At 36.8% G+C, this 21,911-nt stretch overlaps 1 protein-coding gene across 6 annotated transcripts in view; it reads left to right on the top strand.

Annotated features, from left to right (window-relative positions):
* HOOK3 (hook microtubule tethering protein 3) overlaps positions 1–21,911 on the top strand; it is an 85,816-nt gene that overhangs the window by 6,870 nt on the left and 57,035 nt on the right. For 4 of the 6 annotated variants that reach the window (XM_064402877.1, XM_064402875.1, XM_064402874.1 and 1 more), the window contains exons 2-3: positions 7,246–7,331; positions 16,536–16,608. In XM_064402877.1, the coding sequence (XP_064258947.1) occupies positions 7,246–7,331; positions 16,536–16,608 (159 nt within the window). Of the gene's footprint in view, positions 1–7,245; positions 7,332–16,535; positions 16,609–21,911 lie in introns of those variants that run through there. The other 2 variants (XM_064402878.1, XM_064402879.1) reach the window with 2 other exon arrangements.

Genomic DNA, 21,911 nt, shown 5'->3' with positions numbered 1-21,911 from the left:
TGCAAAGGTTGGAACTATGGGCTTCAAATAGTTGTTCTTCTGTATTTTGGAAGGGAAAGGCTATAATCTGTTTTTGACTATTTGTTTTGGTTTTGTTTATTTTCTTTTTGTTCTGCTTGCTTTTTGTTAGGTTGATTTCGTGTTTTCTTGGTTTGGTTTTCTTGTTTTGATGTCTTGGGTTTTTTGTGGATTTTTGTTTGTATTTGTTTGTATTTTTTGTTTGTATAAGTAGTGTTAGAAATATGTATAAATTTGGAAAGTTTCTCTAGCTAATCACTAGCCAAGAAGTAAATTGACTTTTCTTGGCCCTGTGCCCTCACATAAATGCTATATCTTGCTGGTACTTACTTTAGCATGGATCAGTTTGGGCACATTTGCCTGATGTTGTTCACGTTTCTGGTAGCTTAGCCCTCTTCATTCAGAATGGAAAGAGTTCACTTTTCCGTTCATTGAGTGCTGTTCTGCTATTTGTATTGAACACCTACTTTTAGAGAAAGTTTCATTATCCTTCTTTGGTGAAACTTCAGGTGTCCCAATTCTATGGGCTGGATTACCATCTGGACTTCTGTGAGTCAGAGTGCTGAAGATAGAAAATATCCTACTTCTCTGTTTAATATGACATCATTATAAGTGTATTATTTTGTCTCCTCTGGGCAGTAAAGATGGAAAATTTTGTACTTTGGTTAACAGAGGAAGCTACTGGTTCCTGGAAATCCTACCATTTGTGTTTTGGATTGGTTTTTTTTTTTTTCCCAAAAAGGAAGGGAGATGCTTCTAGTCTTAAAAGGCACTTTTGAAGCTTTCTAAAATTCATTGGTGCTTGGTGCAGTGTGAATGTACGTATCCCATAAATGTGGGTGCGTTGATTTAATGTTTCAGTTTTGCTCTTTTTTAGTAGCTTGTGTTTTGAAAGGAGAAAGCATTGACTGGTACATACTACTTTTAAATAAAATGTGATGAAGTAGAGGAAGGCTTGCAAAGAACTGTTGGTTTCTGTTGCTCTTTTAGGCCTTCCTATTATGTATTATATGTGTTCGTTTTATCTTCATTACAAATGCTGTTTAGATTTTTTTTTAATCAGTTGGCTCATCTGGCTTTCAACTGAAAACAGGAATGTGTTAATTTTCATGACAGGAGTGGGTAGGTTAGCTTGTGTTTTCATTAATGTTTCTGAAATGGTTAAACCAAAACCCATTCAGACTTGAGGCTCTGTTCATTGTGTCTTAATAATTTGTCATACTTGAACACGTCAGTTAGTAGCAATTTAGTGGCAATGCCAAGACAGTGTAGTAGTAACTGGTTTGTGCTCTCGTGGCTCTCTCATCTCTTAAATCTTTTAGTAAGTAAGCTTTAGTTAAGGTCTGTCTTCTGCTTTCTGCACTGTGTTTCTGCAAAGGAAATATTTAATAACTGCAAAAGTGTCACTTTGAATAAATATTTTGATTCATATATTTCATGGTTTTGATATTTGCATTTAAATACAATATACATAAAATGAGAGGCCACTTAATAAAAAATATTCAAGTCCTTCCCTAGAAGAATTCCCACCCTCACTAGTAATGTAAAACCTTGTCATTTCCTTGTTGGGCTAATCAATTAGCTAACATTACAGCTGGATTGGAAAGTTACTTTTGAGATTGTAGTAATGAAAGTCTGACAACCTAAAAATCAGTGGAAATATTCACAAATTCAAATCTTGGAGTAAAGCTGCTGCTTGTTAGAGAATCTGTTTCCCCATTGTTTGTTTCACACAGTCTGTTGTTAACTTGGAAAGTGTGAAAAAACAGCTTATGCCATGGCCATGTAGGCAGAAGATAGCAGTATTATGAACTGTGAGGAGAAAAATGGGCAAAGCAATCTTAAAGTTATCCAAAAGGATAAGATCTGCTTTTAGGATGGGAATACACTTCTAATTTGAAAGGGCTGTCTCAATACAAGAATTTTACATCTGAGGAAGAACAATGGTGTTTATCACTTAATTATTTAGCTGTTGTGAAAGGAATTATTCTGGTTTCCTAAAAGCATTGAAGCTGAGTGAATGTTTTAATGAGCTTCTTGGAGATCTTGTGGATCATACAGGATTAATGTGCAAGGACAGAAGTATCCAACCCACTTTATTCTTCTCTGCCAGTGCGCTTGTTGCATCCAACCTAGTGAAGCTGGTTCTTTGTTGTCTCCTTTCACAGCCACTTCTCCCTGTCTTGTGTCTGTGATTTGTATCTTCTGTACTGGCATGGCGTTGTTCTTGGCTCTGCGTAGCAACCAGCTGCAAGCTTGCATAGTGAGTTCCAAAAATATGGGGAAATAGTGGATGAATAATTCTAAATTGGTGGTGCCATGGTTAAATCCTTGTTGGGAATTAAGGATCACACAAGTGCTCATTCATTCCCCCCTGATTCCCTTGCCAGTGGGAAGAAGAATGAGAAAAAAAAGGTAAACCTTGCAGGTGTACATAAGAAAAATTTAATCATTGAAACAAAATAACACAACAGTAATAATTATAGGCTGGACATGACATAAATATAGAATAGTACCAGTAATGAATATAACATAGTACTAAATATGCTAATAACAGTAATAATAATAATTGTTAATAATAATTATAATGGTAAGGAGAGGGAAAGGGAGTGGCAAAACCTGACAGAAACAAGTAGGTTGATCAGAATCTGTGGACCTGTGCTTAGTTTGTCCCCCACCAGTGACCTGGGGAGTGCTTTGCTTGCATAAATTGGAAAGTGAGTGTTACTGTTTCTTGCATTTGTGCTTAAGGTAACCATTCACACAGAGTTTTATCTGCTAAGAACCACTAATAACAATTTCAGGTATTATTCCAAAAGAATATTTAAGAGGTTTGTTATGTAACTCCATCATTAATAAAAACCAAATTGTGTATATAATCACTGTGGAAAGAGCAAGTCTTTCATTATCCCTTAGTGTTGAGAAGGAAAAGGTCACTGAGATTTTTTTTTGTCTTTGGGTGGAATTGGTTTGCTTTGTTTTGTTTTTTACTTTTTTTTCTTTTTCTCATCAAGTTTCATGGGATGCTGGATTCCCCATTACATTTTTATCCTGGTTTTCACCTACTGTCTTTGACAACTGAGTGTTTGTCCAGTTCACTGATGTTCACATCAAAAATATTTTTCATGAAATACATTTTTGCATCCTATCCCTAGCAGCTAACAAATCCTCACTAGTCATATATGTAATCAGGAACTGTAACTCAAATTTTCTAAAGTATTGTCTTCCTGAAGCAATTATTTAGTCCCTAGTGATAGCCTCCTTTGCATTGTAACAGTAACCTGTTAATTCTTATTCTAAGATTTTTATAAAAATTGACTGTTTATATCCATGTGGATCAGAGGTCTAGATTAATATTCAGTAAAATTAAAGAACCCTTTTCTCTCATTGCATGATAGCTGATGGAAGGTATGAAGGCCTACTAGGCCTAGTTATTTAAGTCAAGTGGCAGAGGTTTTTCACTCTACCCCTTTCTTTTCCCCAGAGTCTTGTGTGACAGGATCATAGAATAGTTTGTATTGTTAAGGGGCCTTTAAATGTCATGTAGTCCAACCCTCCTCCCGTCCTTCCCCCAGCCCCTTCCCCTGGCTTTGGGCAGGAACATCTTCAACTAGATCAGGTTGTGCAGAGCCTAGCCCAGCCTTACTGGGGATGGGGCATCTACCACTTCTCTGTTCCAGTGTTTCACCACCCTCATTGTAGAATAATTCTTCCTTATATATTCTGAATCTATGATTTTTTTTCAATTTAAAACAGTTACTGCTTTTCTGGTTGCTACAGGGCCTATTCAAAAGTGTGTCCCTGTCCTCCCTTTAAGTACTGAAAGGCCACAGTGAGGTCTCACTGAAGCCTTCTCTTCTTCTCCAGGCTGAACAACACCAACTCTCCTAGCCTTTCCTCATAGGAAGAAAGCCCTACTGTGGGCCTGCTCTAACATGTCCATGTCTTCCTTTTATGGAGGACTCTAGAGCTGGATGTAGTACAAAGAGTCTCATGAGAGAGTAGTAGAAGGGGAAAATCACCTCCTTTAACCTTCTGACCATGCATGTGTTCTGACTAACGTTCAGCTTCAACCAATAGCACCGCCAGGCCCTTTGCAGGGCTGCTCTCAACCTGTTCATCCCCCAGCCTGGGTTGGTAGGGGGGTTTGCCCCAGCTTGGATGCAGTGCTTGGTCTTGAGCTTCATGAGATTCATGTGTGCCCGCAGACATAGAGGCTCCATACAGCGGTTCAAGAAGTGGGAGAAAAGCCCCAATAATCATAACAGCAAACAGAAATTAGTTTTCAGTGTTGAGGAACTAAGAGCAAGAACTGCATTGCAAGCACTCTAGAAGTAGGAGCAGAGGAACAGTTCATGCAGGAAGGGAGAGTAGTCTTCCAGGAGGAGATTTATCACAATGCATGGGAAGAGCGCTGTTTTAAGAGCTGTTTAGAGGGACACACACAAATTTGCTTGTCTCAATAAGCTGGAACTCTGCGTCTTGCCACATTCTTGTCATTTGTCACATTCTTATAATTTTGTCCCTTCTGGAAAGTGAACTCTTACTTTCCTAGAGGAAAGTAAGTTTAGCATATTGTAGAACGGGCAGTGCTATAGGAGTTTAACTTCGTAAATTTGAAAAGTTATTTTGTGTGTAGTTTTTTGAAGAAAATTTGTAACTTTCGTATCTCTGCAGGATATGAAAAGCATATAGTTCTTTATTTTTTAAGATTTGTGTAAATGTTTTGCAGTATAAATTTGGCACAATTGAAATATAAAAATTAAATTTATAGGTTTTTTTACTAAAACGAAATATAAAAAATACATAAACTAAATGTAAAAGTAAATTTCATTTATTATGACGTTTAAATGTATATGCAGATAAAAGACACATTAGTTTAAGTCTTTCTTTCTTTTCTATAACGATAGACTATAGTCTAACTATAAGAAACATTGTTTTCCTCAATGGCAGTCTTGCATATGTGTTTATGGGAGGAAGAAAGAGTTCAGATAGGTTATCTGAACCTTAATGACAGTTTAGACATTTTTTTCTATGTAAAGTGTAAGGGAAGTATGATGGTGAAATTATACACAAAATAACAGAATGTGCATCTTTTTCTTCTGTGTTTTGAAAATAGATCACCTTCTTTAACCATCACTGTAGTGGTATTATCTACATACACTTTTATTTAGTCAAGGAAGTGTTTTGTATATCAAGTTACAAAATAAATCTAAAACAACCTGGTTAGTTTGCACTCTGAAGACCTTAGTTATATTGCTGTTGCTTATTTGAAAAGAGCATGTAACATTGCCTTATTCTGGAAAACTGTAACAGTAGTAGTTCTTAAGAGATTTCTTGATTTGGGTCTTATGCAGCAAAGTGATTTCAATTTTCATTGTTTAAATGTATAATATACAAAACTCGGAAGAAAGGTTTCATTGATAATTGTATATTTTTAGCATCTTAAACTTCTTCAGGCATAAGTATCCACAATGTTATTGCAGCCCTTTTTGTTGTAGCTGTAAACTATTATATATTGTTTAATATTTTGCCGAGTAGGAGATTCAGAGTTGTCTCTGTATTCTTTCAACTGTATTGCCACAAATCAGAAACTATTGGTAAATTCAGTTTTCTGGTAAAATAGCAATTCAGTGTTGTATCCTGTTGTGTTTTTCATGCATGGGTTTTTTTCCTCACCCACCCACTCCAATTTTCACCTAGTGTCCTGACAATCTATGATGGCTTCTTGATTTCTGGAGAGGCAGCTGTGGAGTTTTTTCAAGTAGTTCAGACCGTGGTGTAAGAAAATTTGAATCAGAAGTGCAGAAGTCACTTCTGTATGTCTTCTAATGCACTCAGTAATTTATTCATGTGCTTTTGGAACATGGACATCATTCATTACTATTATCTGGTCACAGTTGATCAGGAAACATGCTCTGGGAGTTCAATTTTTGACTCTTCATGGATATAGTGGCGCTTTTTTTCCTACTTGAGTGTTAGATTTTTTTCTCCAGAATAAAGGGAAAAAAGGAAAGTTCACCTAGATGCCTGTACTCCAAATTAATGTTAAATGGCATTGCTAGAGTGTCTACGTGACTAATTGTACCTTACATGACCTAGAGTGTTTATACTAAAGGTATAATAATATACTATTCCAAAGGTATAAGGAGAATCTGGCTATTTTGCACTTGACTTTGAGAGCCTTCTCAGAGAAAGACCTTCAAAATTTCCCACTGAAACATGAATTGTCTTTTATTGTAATACACACATATAAAGGGTATTTATTGGGAAATGACTAACAACTGTTACTCTTTCAAATGCCACTGAAGCATGAATGGTTGTACGTTATGTTCAGAAAAAAAATGATTGATGTATCTAACAGTTATGTACTCTGAAACTGCAAGTGTTCTTGTAGACTGCCTTATCCCATGTGTGTATGAACAAATTTGCTTTCTACAAATAAGCCCGAGTTTCCTGTAGGAGGAGGACAGAAGCAGAGAGCACTAGGCAGATACCCTCCAAATAATACCATAAAAGTTGTTTTTACACACTCAACCACATAATTTAAAAATAATGTTATTTTAAAGTAAATTGTCAAGTAACTTAAACCAGTTAAAAAGACTGTCCTGAAGTGCACTGATTCTTCTCACCAAGAGAGCAAGGAAGAACAGAGCTTTGCTATGGACTGTGGTGCATGTCACTGTGTTAATACATCAGCATGAAATATTCAGAATTCTAGTAGTGTATAGACCAATTAGTGTTTAGCAGCATTGTGTTCTTCTGTTCCATCTGATAGTAGGGATTAATCAAGTTTGGAATACATATGTTGATTTACATTTCATCTTCTCATTGTGGGGAGTAGATGAGTGTTCTGTGGGATCACTATCCTTCTAAAAACTGAGTTTCTTTCTTTTGTTGGTTGGGAGGGTGTACTTGAATATATACACAAGAACATATGGAAGTACCTGAATGCACTGATGACTTTCAGTAAGTAGAAAATGCAATAGAAAGGTTGCTTTTTGGAGAATGTGATACTGGTTTTTGTAGCAGTTTGTTGAGAAAACTAGAGTATGAAGCTCTGTTCATTTCTTTGATAGCTATTAAACATAAAGCTTTTTAAACTGAACATGTACCCTAAATATGTGGAGTTTATTCTTTTTGCTATTTGGTAGTATTTTTTTTCAAACATTTGAAAATTTCTTTACATTGAAGGCAAAAAGGATAACTTTTTCCTTTCTCCTATAGATCCAAACATTTAATGTTGAGGCACCATGCCAGACCGTGGAAGATTTAACGAGTGGGGTTGTGATGGCCCAGGTTCTTCAAAAAATGTAAGTAATTGTTTACTTAATTAATTAAATACAGACAGTTTTTATCTGGACATTTTTGTATATTTACATGTGTTCTACCTTGCCTGATATTACCTAAGGATGTGACTTAGATAGTACTTTAAAGTGAAACATGACTAATCATTTTTTTCTCTGTAGTGTTACGGCGAACACTCTGTGTGTGGAGACACTAGGCTTCTATTTTCAGAAGGCTGATTTATTATCTTAATATATTATATTAAAATATTACATGAAAACTATATTAAAAGAACAGAGAGAAAAGAATGATCAGAAGGTTACAAAGAACAAGAATACAATAGAATGCATAACAAAATCCTGTGACTGCTCACAGCCTTGGCACAGGTGGCTGTGATTGGTCATCAATTGAAAACAATCCACATGGACCAGTGGAAGAGGCACCTGTTGCATTCCACAGCAGCAGATAGTTATTGTTTACATTTCTTTCCGGGGGATTCCAGCTCCTCAGGAGGGAAAAATCCTAGGAAGAGATGTCTCATAAAATATCATAGCTACACTGTAGTTTACAGACAACTATCTTAAATGAAAAAATAAATTGTTTTAGACAAGAGTTCATTCAAGTGTGACCTTACTGGAAATTAACCTGAATTAAAACTAAACTTACAGATTCACACTTAAAATTGAAATCAGTGCAAGGTAATAGCTTTAGTTAATTTGCCCTGATTGTTGTTTGAAACTGTAGTCAGTAATGTTAGAAGTAGTTTAATGTAATAAAACGTCAATGATAAACTGGATGGATCTGTCAGTTTAGTTGTTTGCAGTTGGAAGTACTTTTGCATTTGTTTCCACTAATGCTGATCTGTTTACCAGACACTACTGAGATTATATGAGGATATAAAGAAGCAGCCATTGGGTTATTTATACACTGGATTGGTAAGATCTTACTGAGGCTTTTCTTCTTGAGGCTAAACAAACACAGCTCACTCAATCTCACCTCACTTGGCAGTCTGTTAATCATCTCAGTTGCCCTTTGCTGAACTTCCATGTATGTCCAGGTGTCTCTCTTACTGGGGAGGCCTGGATGCAGCAGTTCAGATAAGGTTTTAACAGATCTGAGCAGTACCTCCCTTGGCCTGCTGGTAGCGATCTTCCCAACACAGCCCAGGTTTTGGTTTGCCTTCTTTGCTGCAAGGGCACATTGCTGGAGTGTGTTCCACTTGGTTTCTGCCTGGTTTCTTGTCTGCAAAGCTGCTTTCCAGCCAGTGACCCCAGTATATACTGGTGAATAGGATTTGTTTGCACTTAACTTTTCTGAAATGTATAAGGTTCCTCTCAGCTTGTTTTTCCACCTTGCGAAATTTCTCCTAAATGGCAACGCAACTTTCCATTTTTGTATCCTATGAAAAATTGCCCTCTGTCCCATCATCTGGATCCCTGCTAAAGACATTTAATAGTATTGACCCCTTGGGTATGCTGCTAGTGAACTGGCCTGCAGCTGGATTTCATGCTTCTGAAACCTCTGAGCCTAGCATTTCAGCCATTATTCAGTCCCACCTTGCTATCCAGTTACCCCAGCAATGCTTTATCGGTTCTTCTGTGAAGATGTCATCCTGATCAGGCAGTCTATAGCAGGAATCTGTAACACTGTCACTCATGTTGAACTGCTTAGTCATTCTGACTAGTAATCTCTCAGCTGGCTCATACCTCTTCTAATACAGAGCTCACGCATTCCCTCTGGTCTGTCGCAGAAAGGGCATCTTTCTGTCACTGCCTTCTCAGCTTGTTCTTCCTAAGGAGTCTGTATATGCTCATGGCAGCCGCCTTGGCATGTGAGCCATCCTACCATGACTTCACGATCCCAGTGGGTCTGTGACCTTGTAACAGGGTTCTACATACAGAACTCTGTTTATTCCTATTTGTTCTCTATGCTGCCTGCATTAGTGCACAAGCATTCCACATATGCATCCAGTCTTTCTGATTCCCAAAAATGAAGCTTTCCCCAGAGTGTTCTTTCTTAGGCCTTTCTATATTTATGTGCATATGCTTGAGGTGATCCCACTTTACCCAGACCTGTTTTGTTGACTATGAGGTGTCTTTTGTTCATATCATTCCTCACCCCTAGTTTTTCAACAGAGTTCACGTCTTTGTAGCTTAATGTTCATTTTTTTGTATAAAACTGTTCTTACCACCTTGGCCAGCCTGTTTGTGAAGATGCGTCTGCCCACCATAGTCTGGTGGATCCTATCTCTTCCAAGCAGTCCTTATTCTGAAAAGGGTTTAATGGTTATCAAAACCAAAACTTTGTTGCCAACACTGTATCACAGCTGGTTGTTGACTTGCAGGCGTCTGTCTGCTGCTCAGACCTCCTTCTCACTAACTGGTGCAACAGGGGAGAGCACCACCCGAGCCTTGACCATACCTTCCAAAGCTGCGTAATCACATTTGGCACTTTGGAGGCCCAGGTGGAAGAGCTGAAGGAATAATCATGTGAGGGCTGGACAAGCTTCAGCAGTCTTTCAACAATGCCCAGAATTCAAACCCTGAGCAAGCAACAGCCCTTCTTGATGTCAGTCAGAAGATGAGGGTCCTCCATCCTGTTCTAGCGTTTAGCACTTCCCTCTTGTGCTGCTGCGTGGCTCAGGTTTACTGAACACAGATGGTTTGTTTGACAGAGCTCCTAGGGCTGTAACTGCTATGAGGGCACTGAGTCTGTTCTTTAGCTGCAGATTCTCACGAGCAGGAGCCTTTTCCTAGTGAGAGAAGGAACTGCCAGTTCACAGGTAGAAAAAAAAATGAGGAAAAGTAAATCTCAATGTAGTCAAGATTTTTTAGCATGTGGTTCTGAGATACTATTTTCAGCTGATGAACTGAACTTTAAAAATAAATACACAATACAAATATTGTATTTCTGTAGCATGATTTTAAAATACATGAAGATTGCCTAAACAATTTATAGTTCTTTCTTTATGTTCTACATAATAATTTGAACATGCCAAAATTAGTATTCAACTGTCTTACTTTATGGTTGTTGTGCTTCAGATTTAACATTTTGCATACTTATGTAATGAACAGACATATTCTCATGCTGAAATTTAGCAACAGTATTGCTAAATCTTGACTGCATTACTGCTGAGATAAACCTTGAAGAGCAGCAGCAATCTGATCTTGGATTGTACAACAGGAATGATAACATGAACAATCTTTGAGAGAAAATATTGCTTTTTTGTTTTTCTTTTTAAAACAGAATAAACAGAAGGGAAGTAGTATAAGATAAGAAGTGTAACAGAAGATTAGTCTAATTGATTTTTGAAGTAGAAACTAAGGATTGTAGAAAAGCGAAACATTTTCTCTTTCCCTGGACATGAGAGTGGAATATTGCTGATCACCAATATTCCACTCTCAGGATACAGAGAATACAGGATCAGCATTTTCTAGTCAGAAGACTGATCAGGAGCATGTTGACAAAGCCATTTTAAATATTCTTTCTTGAAAACAAAACCAAATTCAATACTAGCAGTGAAATCCTCCTGTTGGTCCTTTGAACAAAAATAACAGGAAGAGTACTTCACTGGGGGATGGGGCATGTTCAACAATGTGAAGCAAGTCTAGGGCAGGTTTTTCTGCTTTTCTTTTTATATGAGCAGCTCCCACTAGTATTCCCACTCTGCCCCAAGAGAGATAGTCATGTAGAATACATGAAGGCAGCTACATGCTTAAGGTTATTTGGAAAAGTCATTCAGTGATGTTAAATAGCAAGGAGCAAGCCTAAAAGCATCAGGTCACTGCAGACTTATCATTTGCAGAGAAAACTTGAATAGTTGTCTTTGACATGAAAATCTCTCAAAAAGTTAATCTTCAAAGGAAAAATATGTTGTTTTGACTGCGGACACAACTTAAATGCCATTACTCTTATTCTATTGAGAAGGATAAACTACTATTTTTGTAATTTTTCAAGGAAAAAATGAAAATTGGGTGTTTCTTAGTATATTGCTTCCTGTTAAAGGTTTGTTTTGAGTGTGTGTTCTTTGAGCCTAATAACAGTGGGAGGTTGATTAAGTAAAGGTAAGGAGGAGGCAGTTCTGCCAACTTTGTGTGAATCAGGATTTTACTGTAGTAAATTAATTAATGTTTAAAAATACTAAAGAGCAGTTTAATATATCCAGTAAAGAAGAGTATCAATGAAAATTTAAAGCTGTTGGAGTGGTCCATTGATCTGGATATATTTCCAGATAGGGGAGTGAGGATAGCATTTCTTCCCAAAAACTTAAAGGCTTAAGAGTGAATTCTATTATTTATTTTTTTTTTTCCTTACATCTGTCTTCTTAGGAAAAGTCCACTGGTACTTATGATGATGGGAGATAGTAGGTCATGATGAGGAGCAGTTTTTGAGAGATCCCTAGCTCAGGGAATTAGTTGTTTTAGACATACATAAAATTTGCAGAAAACAGAACTGTAGGATTTAGTCAGAAAAAGGAAGAAAAGAGGAAAGAGAAGAGGAAGAACATTGCTTGCTCATCAGCTGATAAAAACAGCTTGTACTGTGCACAACAGTGCCTTGTGCCAAGTGGACGGGGCTGACAGTTTCTTCTTTGCTTCTTAATTCTTCATACATCATCCTCAATATTTTTTGCACTCACAGTAGCAGCCCATTTGTAGATAAGTGCCAGACATATAACAAATGCAGCAGACTTTTCTTCTACAAAACTGCTGGAATAAGCTGTGAGAAGAAAAGGTTACAGAGGAAGTTACTGACACCTTCAGAAACTTTTTGCTATTGATGTAGTCTGTGATAGCAAATACCAGAAATATGTTCTACATAACCAAGAATGAAAACTTTGCTTGCAGTCTCAGTTGTTAGAAAAACAAAGGACATTTTCTTCCTTTATAGCATTAAAACTTAATCTTTGAATTTCAGCTTTAAATACCATTGAATGTAATTCTCTAGCGCTAACTGTATTATCTTGGAGGAAGAAACTCAGCCTATGTTTTTAACTTTTGTGTGTTATTGTGTAAGATTTATTATTTCTATTCAGATGTGGTGATCCCTCTGACTAGCATTGATATGAAATACAGTAAGAAGAAAATTGCCTGTACACTGTTGATGATGATTTTGAAGAGTGTTGTACTACAGGACTAAAGAATGGAAGCAAAAAAATTGGTTTCATTTTTTATGAGTAGACTGTTGGTCTAAAATAGTGTAGCTTGTGCTGGTACGAGTGCCATAGCTTGCTTCTGAATCACATCCTTTTTTTTGTGCAGTTTGCACTGATGTTACTTATGTTTTCACTGTCCACTGATATCACCATAATAGCAGGATTTCCTGTTTTCAAATTTTCCTTTCATCCCAATCTGGAGACTGTTTAATACCAGGTGTTCCTCTTGTTTTGATTATTTCTTCCTCTGTCATACTGGCCTTGGTAAATGTAGAAAATTGTATCTATTTTCTTCTGTCATCTGTGCATCGCACCCGTCTCAATGAATTATTCATGATATTATACATTGTAACACACTGCATGTATTTTAACACATGCAAAACACAAAAGCCATGCTTTTGTATGTCACTGGGGGAGGGAAATTTTTGTAAACACATTTTTGAAGCAGCTTACTGTACCACTGTAAAAATGAGTAATAATCATGAGTTATACTACATGCTCTGTGGGTTGGTTTTCTTTAGAAGAGTATTTCTGTCTCTTGGCATCTGTGATGCAGAGAGATGATTGCTTAAATAAAGGAAAATTTGCATACAAAATAAGATGGAGATGGTATAAATGAACACTGCTGAAAACATCACATGAAGTGATAGAGCATTAACAACAGCACAAGTATCTTGTGCTCTGAAGAAAAGTCTCAGTTATCTGCAGTACTAGTGAGACAGTAGGTAGCAATCAACTGATGTGCAAATACCTTTCTAAACCTGAAAGTTAGCCAGTGCTGGAGATTGTGTAAATTTGGATCTAGGCTCAGGAACTTACTGAATTCAAAATACGTAGTTCATGTATGAGTCATCTCATGGTAATGAAGATGCTCCAGTTAATTTTCTGATGTAGCTGCTCACTTCTCAGCCACACATTTTTGTATTTGCTTTTTCAAACACTCTGAGAATAATGCTGTTGCTTTCCAGTGAAATGGACTAAGGTGGCCTGAATTTGCTTGAATCCTGATCCCCAAAAATATAGCGAAAGGAGACTTGTTTGCAGCAAGGGCTGTGAGTGATCTAACATCTGGGAGCCCCTTTTTAAAAATATATTTAGAAGTTCTTGTGGAAAAGTTTTTATTTCAGGTTTGATTTCCAGTAGTTTGTTACATAGAGAGAGCATTGCTGTTGGTACTAGTAATGAATTTTAATGAGACTCTTGAAAAGAAAGAAAACTATAATGGTGATGAGGTTGAGGAAAGGGTGATCATTCTAGACTTGATTGGTGTTGAAAACCCAATCTTTTGCTTTTCTGCTTATTGTGTCCTCTCAAAGAGTTTTTGCAGTGCTATTAATTATTGTGTAACCTGTATGAAGTTCTCTAAAAAGAATTGTTGGTGCTATTTTGACCATTGTTAGATGATATTGATTTCAACTGGATTGCTTATCAGCTGCTGGACCCTTGGATACTTCCATGAGGTTTGTGTACATACAAAAGAAAAAACAAAAGGGATCTGTGGAAGAGGACTACCACACTGAGTTTAGATTTATTTCTCAGAGACCTTCCTTAAGTATGTCTGATGATGTATATCAGGGTTTAGATAGTTTATGACTTTCATCTAGACTGTAAAAGACAGTTGCTGGTCCATGTGTTGCTTTTATTGCAGTAGTAGCTGAGAAAAACTGCTTAGTTTCTGCTGAATTTCAGGCTTTCAGTGTGAAGTAAGATGGACCTAACTCTGAAGTCTTGTTAGTGTTCCTCAGCTGATTCTCTTATTGGTGCTATTTTTGAAGACTGGATATGCAATATCAGCTACTCAGTCAGTCCAAATATAATTTTGCTTGTTGGATGTTTTTTATTCTTACCCATGTTGCTTCCTAGAACCATTATTTACCATGAAAATGGTATGTCAAGGATTGGTGTATTTATGGCACTACAGCCTTGAAGCAACTGAAGATGTTAGTGGCCAAGTGCAACCCTTGAAATTATAAGGTACAGTCCTTGAAGAAGTCCTGTTGGGTTTTTTTTGATGAGGAAGCATAGGGCATGCCTGCTTTCTCTCTCAGCTGCATAAATATTTTGTAATTGTGAGTCTTTTGTTAAGCTAGCTTATTTATGTGTTTGCAATTCCCAGAAGACCCATTTGGCAGTCATTAGGGTATTTTTTGAAACCCACACCTAAAATGGGATTTGAGTTGTCATTCTTTTCATTACTGTCCAGATAATTTTCTTGTGATTGAGTGGAAATTAGGCAAATGAAGGCTTTTTCCTTAAGGCTTTTTTCAAGGAAACCTATTTGTTTCATGTAAAAGCTGAATGTAAACTTAATTTATGTGTCAGAGATCTTACATACACTTGAATCTATGTCATTCTTAAGTGTACTTGTCTTCTTGTGGCAGAGAGGCCATTTGAAAGCTATTTGAAAACATATATTTCAAAACCAGATGATAGTCAGGATAAGACATTGCTTTTTCTGTTCCGTAATTTAAAATTCTGTCATCTGTGCTAGAACTGTACTGTTTTTGAATGGAAGTAATTTGGAGTCATCAACTTAACTAGTAATTAAAGCTGTTCTTCCAGATATATGTTTGTAGATGCCATGTCAAGGGAAACGCAATATGCTGTAATCTTCACCAGAGTCTGTAGCAAAGTATGCAAAAATAGCAATGAAAATGTGTCAGTAGAGAAACATTGCTATTTGTGATCTTCCTCCACTGATGTGTATTGTAGTTGTAGTACAGCTTGCAGACCTTGATGCATTGTGAAGACACTGTGGAGAAGATGGAATACAGCATGTACTGTGCTTTGCATCAGATGCAAAGCATGGCTGCAAAGTTTGTGCTCTAATAAAAGTACTGATGTAATTGCCAGTTTACCGTATATATGATATGGATGTTATTTGACTCTCCAGGCATATTCAGAGTTCTCTTGAAGTTTTGCCAAAAGATCTCATGGTGTCTTGCCCTTGAAAAAAGAGCTCAGTCCAGAAAGAACCCTTTTATGTTTAGAAGATGCAGCAGTAAATCTTAAACAGTAATCAGTGGCAAATGCAGCAGTATGAGTCCAGAAAATAGAGTACTTCACCTGAAACTGTAAGACAAATTCTTAAAAACATTTTGCTAACAATAGCAAAATAGGCTGTATTGACTTCATATGTTGGATGAAATATGAGTATTTCCTTATGTTTTCCTACTCCTTTAAAAGGGTTATTATATAGTACATTATTTCTCCTTAATTCTGATTATAGCATTTTCAAAATTCTCTATGATAAAGAGAAAATTTGACTGAATTGAGCAGTAGAAAATGTTAGCCTTTTAGATGGTCTTTGAGCTTGGCAGCGGAAGAGAGAGTCTCAGGAGGTGTGTTGAAGAAGCAGCTTGTGGAAGATGCTTTGAGAAAAAATGAATAGGGAGAAGTTGTCCATAGAAGTAGAAATAGTTCTCTGTTCTTTTTCTTCATTGTCTTGTCAAAAGTGCAGAGGACAGAAAAACTTCTGAGGAAGGATGTTCACAAAAAGATTTGTGTAGGTTACTGTGACAAGAGGATTTCAAAAACTGATAGTGTTTGGTAGATGAAATAGTGAAGTGTGTTCTTAGTCATAAAAACTTTAATGATGCTTCCTAGCTCTTCTCACTCTATCAAGACAGCATACGTTTTGTTCAGTTTCAGGCTTTTATTTTAGAAGCTGAATAGTTGTAAGCAGTGTGCAATGGTAGGGATCCATAATGTGTGGAAAAGTAATAATTTTTGACAATTTTAAGAAATGCAAGTAAATACTGCTGCAACACCAGAGGAGAAATAAAGAGGTAGGACTTATGGAGGGAAAACTGGCAAAATGCATTCAAAATACACAGAAGCTTCCTCAAAAGCATAAGCTGCTTATGGCACACAAATGAAGCTGTGCTGTCAACAGGGTGAAAGTTCTTAGAAAAGTGAGAAAAGGATTCTGAAGTACTTCAAATATTCAGGCCATGCGTCAGATACAAGAGGTAGTCATTTAAATGAACTCAAACCTGAGATAAGAGCTTAATATTGAATGTGTACTCAGAATTTCTGTAATGTGTTTTTAATGAATACACTTCTTATTTTTCAGAGATCCAGCTTATTTTGATGAAAATTGGCTGAACAGAATCAAAACAGAAGTAGGAGATAATTGGAGGCTAAAGGTATTTGCCTTTGCTTGTCTATGAATCTGTATTTCAGTACTTAATACAGTATTGAGTCTAAATATTCTCACATTTCTGGTTTAGGATCTTGCTTTATAGACAGTATTTTGAATTTTAGACAATTTTAATAACACTTACTTGTTTTTGTCTTGTATTGTCCTGCACAGTTTCAGCAAAGACATTTTGAATTTGTAAACGGGTTTTAATGATTTAAAAGGAAAATATTAAAGTAAATGTTACATTAATTACCTCTCATTTTTCAAACATTGAATGAGAGATTTTTTTTAGTGCATAGTGTGAAAGCAGCTTTTAAAAAGTCAGCTTTTTTGAGAAGCAACTGCATAAAAATAGGAACATAATTAGCAATATATTTAACGAAAAATGGCAACGTGTTGCTTCCTTTTACTTCGTCAGCTCTGCAGAGCTACTGAGTTTTAAGGGAGGAAGTTGTGTTTTTCCTGTGTTTCTCACTCAGCATGATTTTTAATCACAGTCTGTTTGCTGGGTTGTTTGTATCACTTGGCATTCTAGCACTTCTCTGCAAATCTGAAGGAAAAAGAATTTACAAGAACTATGAAAGAGGAACATTTTGCTTTAGAATGTGAAGAACACTGTCTCACGTGCAGATGTTAGTATAGCTTTTGATTAGTTTGCTTCAGAGAATGATCTATGTGCTTCTCTAAATTTCTGTTTTCAGCCTGACTAATTTGGGGGAAGAAAAATAGTTAAGAATTTACTGTTAATTCTTGTTTCCTGTAAAACCGTTTTGTTCCAGCCACCAAAACCCATTCTGAGCATCTGGGGAAGGACTAAAACTGTGAAATGCTCTACTACTTACAGGCTTGTCTACATCACTTTCTCAATTTCAGGGACGGTCAGAGACAGAATGCTGCCTGAGACAAAGATGGCGCACACCGCTGCTGTTTATGTTTTGACTTGGCCAGGAAATGTGTATCAGCATGATTTCTGCTGTCTGACCAGCTGTGTGAAGTCTGGAATGCTTTAGAATGTTTTGTCTACTAGGGCTGCCAGCAAAAGTGAGGGTACATTGATGAGGATATATTAGCCGCTGAATAAGAGACATGATTCCTAGAAAAACCTTTAGGACTCTTTTGGCCTACATCTGCTACATGTAGAGCACTTAATTTATATTAACTTCTCAAAGAATTGTATGGAATAGCAAATGAACAGCTGGATACAAGGTCTTATTTTTCTGTAAAATTTTTTTTGTTTGTTTTTCCTAAGGAATTTTGAAGTCTTGGCTGTTAAATGTGGAGGATAACAAACTGAAAACTGTTGGTTATAATAGCATTTGAGCTGATTGAATGGGGAGCAGCAGCTTCTATTACTGTCATATGGAATTTGAGGAATAAATATTTTATGTCTCCCACCATTTTGGCAGATGTAAAAGCTTAGCAGGTATGAAAAAAAGAACAAGCTGAACAATCTAGTAATTTCCTTATGTGACTTAGGTTGGCAAAGCGTCAGGTCAAATTTCAGTTTCTTGCTGTTGTCATTCCATCTTGCTTTTCAAGTGTCCATGTAAACAAGAACTAAAGACTTATTTTTTTTGTTTTCCTTAAGAAATATGTATAATTGAGCTTTTTGTATACATTTTTGTAGACCACTTCCCTTTTCATGAGGAATATTAAAAGGCACAAGTATGATACTTTAACTCTTGTTTTTTAATCTGGACGTAATCCTATACTTTGCCAACTGTTTTTTATATGTGAGTAAACATTATTAGGAGTCTAGATCTCCAAATGCCTATAATCCAATCCTGCATTTAAAGTCTGGCTTGTAGGAACACTACCTATGTGTATTTATATTAATAGAATTGTTCAGCTTGGAAAAGACTTAAGATCAAGTTAGCTCTACCAAGTCCACACTAAATCATTACCCTAAGCTCCACATCTACACCTCTTCTAAATGCCCTCAGGGATAGTAACTCTACTTCCCTGGGCAGCCTGTTCCAATGCTTGAAAATGTCTTTGGTGAAGAAATTTTTCATAATACCCAATTTTAATTTCCCCTGGGGCAACTTGAGACCATTTCCTCTTGTCCTGTCACTTGTTAACTGGGAGAAGAGACTGACCCTCCTTTTAGAAATATATTCGTTACTGGATATGTATCATAGTTGCATGACTCTAGAATATAGTTTTCCCTTCATACGTTAAGAAGTGCCTTGAGAAATGATAATTGGGTTATCTCAAGTGTTGTGGTAATGAGCTACATTATTTTCTTGTTGCTAAACATGGTCACTCTTTTGTCTCTGATGCCATCTATTGTAACGGTCACCACTTGTACCATCTCTTGGTATTGTGAACCATGTAAAGCATCTGGTCTAGTAGGGGGAATACAGAAAAACAATCTAAATGCAGTGTGTAGGTAGCTTTGTGAAATAGTGTTTAGGAGGGCTGGTAGAGAATGGTGTAGGTCTTGTACGGCCTGCCTAACCACTGTTCATGGAAGTACTCAGAAAATGATAGAATCATAGAGTTGTTAAGTTTGGGAAAGACCTTTGAGTCCAGCTGTCAACCTAGCACCACCACTGTGTTCACCACAGCCCAATATGTCACCAAGTGCCATATCTGCACATTTTTTTGAACACTTCCATGGATGATGACTCTACCATTTTGCTTGGCAGTTTGTTCCAATGCTCTACAACCCTTTCCGTGAAAATCTTTTACCTAATATTTTACCTAAAACTTACCTGATGCCTCTTGATACAGTTTCTTCTTGTCCTGGCACTTGTTACCTGGGAGAAGGCAATGAGTGATGTGATTGTGTTTTGAATTTTGTGTTGTCCTCTGTGGAGAAGAAACAAGAACATAAGGCTGAGATTTTTTTTGGGAGGAGGCAGGAGGGGGATTCACAGGTTTGGTTAGTTTGGCTTTTTTAGCATTTTGCTTTCTGATAACTGCAGTGTTTTTACTGTTGCTGTATCATTTGAAAAAAAAAAAAAAAACCAAACAAAACTCACAGGGATGTTTTTAAATTCTTGGTTTCAGGACAAGTTGCCAGACTTGAGAAATTGAGCAATGCACAGTAGAGAAAAGGGGAAATGCTAAAACTTTGGGAACTTGCAAAATAGGAACCATTCAGCAAGCATTGTGGTTCCTAGAGCTAACCATATCTTTGTCTACTGTAGAGAAGTGTTATTTCTTCAGGGTTAAAGTTTCATGCTTATAGCATACATCAATGTACATAGTAGTTTGTGTTTTCCTTTGAGCAACAAAAAGACTTTTCACTGCTGCAATTTTATGATGGTTTACAAACATAAAAAAGCAAAGCCATTAACTCTTTCCTCATGTACAATGAACACTTCTATATAGTCCAGATTTAAATTGTGTACAACATAGTATTTTGTGGCTGAGGAAGATGCCATCTTGAACATAAAAACTATACTGAAAATAAAAAGCAGCTTAGAAAATATTTTGACTTTGCAGGAATGAAGTTCCCTAATCAAGAAAAAAATTACTGATTTGATTCATGTGCATCGGTTTTGGCAATTACAGAATAAACTGTTGGCTCTCTGAGGGATGGCATAAAAGTCCCCCTTCCCCTCGTCCTGTTTCATTCAGTGTGGAAAGCTTAGGAAGAAAAGGAAACACATTGTTCAGCTTGATTTCTGACTTTTTCTTCTGAACTTTTCATTTTGGCATTCAGACTACAGCATCAATTTAAAGTATAGTTTATTAATGTTTTAGTAGCAAACTGTGTTAGTCTTGTGAACCTTCACTATCTAGTCTTTCTCTAGCTTCCACCTGTAATCAGTGATGAGACACGTTCCTGCAAAATGCAGTTTAAATCAGAAACCATATGCCTGTGAGAGTGGTGCAAACAGTGAACACATGTGCTCCCTCCCCTTCTTGGTGTGTGCACACACACACCCACACGCCCGTGCCCATCCACCCCACACCCCACCTGTTAACTGTAAATGGATAAAAATGTACCTTAATGAGATATTCAAGGCTTATTGGGTTAAGAATTCCCACACCTCTTGAAAGGGTGCACTAGCAACATTTCCAGATATTATTCAAGATTTGAAATTGAAAAAAGAAAAGGCAATTTACACAGAGCCTTCAGAGCAAATAGGGTTTCAGTCATACGTGTGATATAAGAGTAATGCAAAATTGGACACTGTCTGCCACAATGTTGGAGAAAAACCAGGAAGTTAGATAACCTATGCTCACTTTTTGTCAGCAATCACAAGCTTAATGGCATTGCCCACCCCATTGGCCTTTCCCTTTGTTACACAACTGTGTTAGTAAAGAGAGAAATCTAGACAGACTGCACTTACAAACCTGAGATTTGAAACAGTAAGCAAGTTATAATTAATAGAGATTTTATATAACAAGTGAGAATAAAAGAAAAACAGGAGAAAAAAACAGGCAACGATTAAGTCTTATGGTGTTGGCAGATCACATGATCTCTGCCTTCATTCCAGTCAGTTTGTCAGGTTAATGCTGTGTAATAAGGGTCAGTGTCGTACTGAGCACCGTGTGCTTAGTATGTAGTACTGTACTATAGCCAAGACGGCTGTTAGCAGAGAGGGTAATGATAATTTAATGTAGAGAACACCCACACAACTCTGGTGTGGCTATTAGTGAAATTCAGGTGTTCAAAGAAGTCAGAATATTGAGGTTGCATCAATATTCTCAGATGGTAAAGAGATTGAAAATGGATAGAGCTTTGTCTAGAAATACTTATTGGTCCATCTGTTGTGAATTAGGTGCAACAGATTTCTGAGGTGAAACAACCAACAAATTCCTGAGGTGAAATGAAGCATAGTTGTCACTTTTTTTACCCCAGTAAACGTCACATCTTTTCCAGCAGAAGTATGGCTGCAGGGAATGAATGTTAAAGGTGTTGGGAGGGTAGTATGAATATTTTTGTGGAAAAGCAAGAACAAATAGGCATCCCATGTGGTCATGGGCTGACATCCGAACAATGGTTTAGTACTTTATAGTCATAATCTGTATTGGCAGTTGTGTCTGTTGTGGTCTGACATTACATCATTTAATGGTCATTGTTAACTACATTTAGGTTTTCCTAAGTGCTTAAAAAGTGGAAAGTAATTCTGAACAACTGTCACCTGGTGTGACTTAGAATTCTGATCTAATTGCTTGTCTTTAACATTTTCTTAGGCTGCTGTTCAATGTCATGTGGCTGCTTGAGGTCTTCATCTCATATGCTTTGACCTTATAAATGTTTCTGGAACTACTCAGTTCAATTTCCAAGTACAAAATATTAGTGGTAGTTTCCCTATGATGATCTTTTCCCTGCCAGGGGCAGTAAAA

This window comes from Passer domesticus, chromosome Z (genome assembly GCF_036417665.1).
Source record: "Passer domesticus isolate bPasDom1 chromosome Z, bPasDom1.hap1, whole genome shotgun sequence".
Taxonomy (NCBI): Eukaryota; Metazoa; Chordata; class Aves; order Passeriformes; family Passeridae; genus Passer; species Passer domesticus.
The sequence above is the reverse complement of the archived record's forward strand: the minus strand, read 5'-3'. Positions and strand labels throughout refer to the sequence as shown.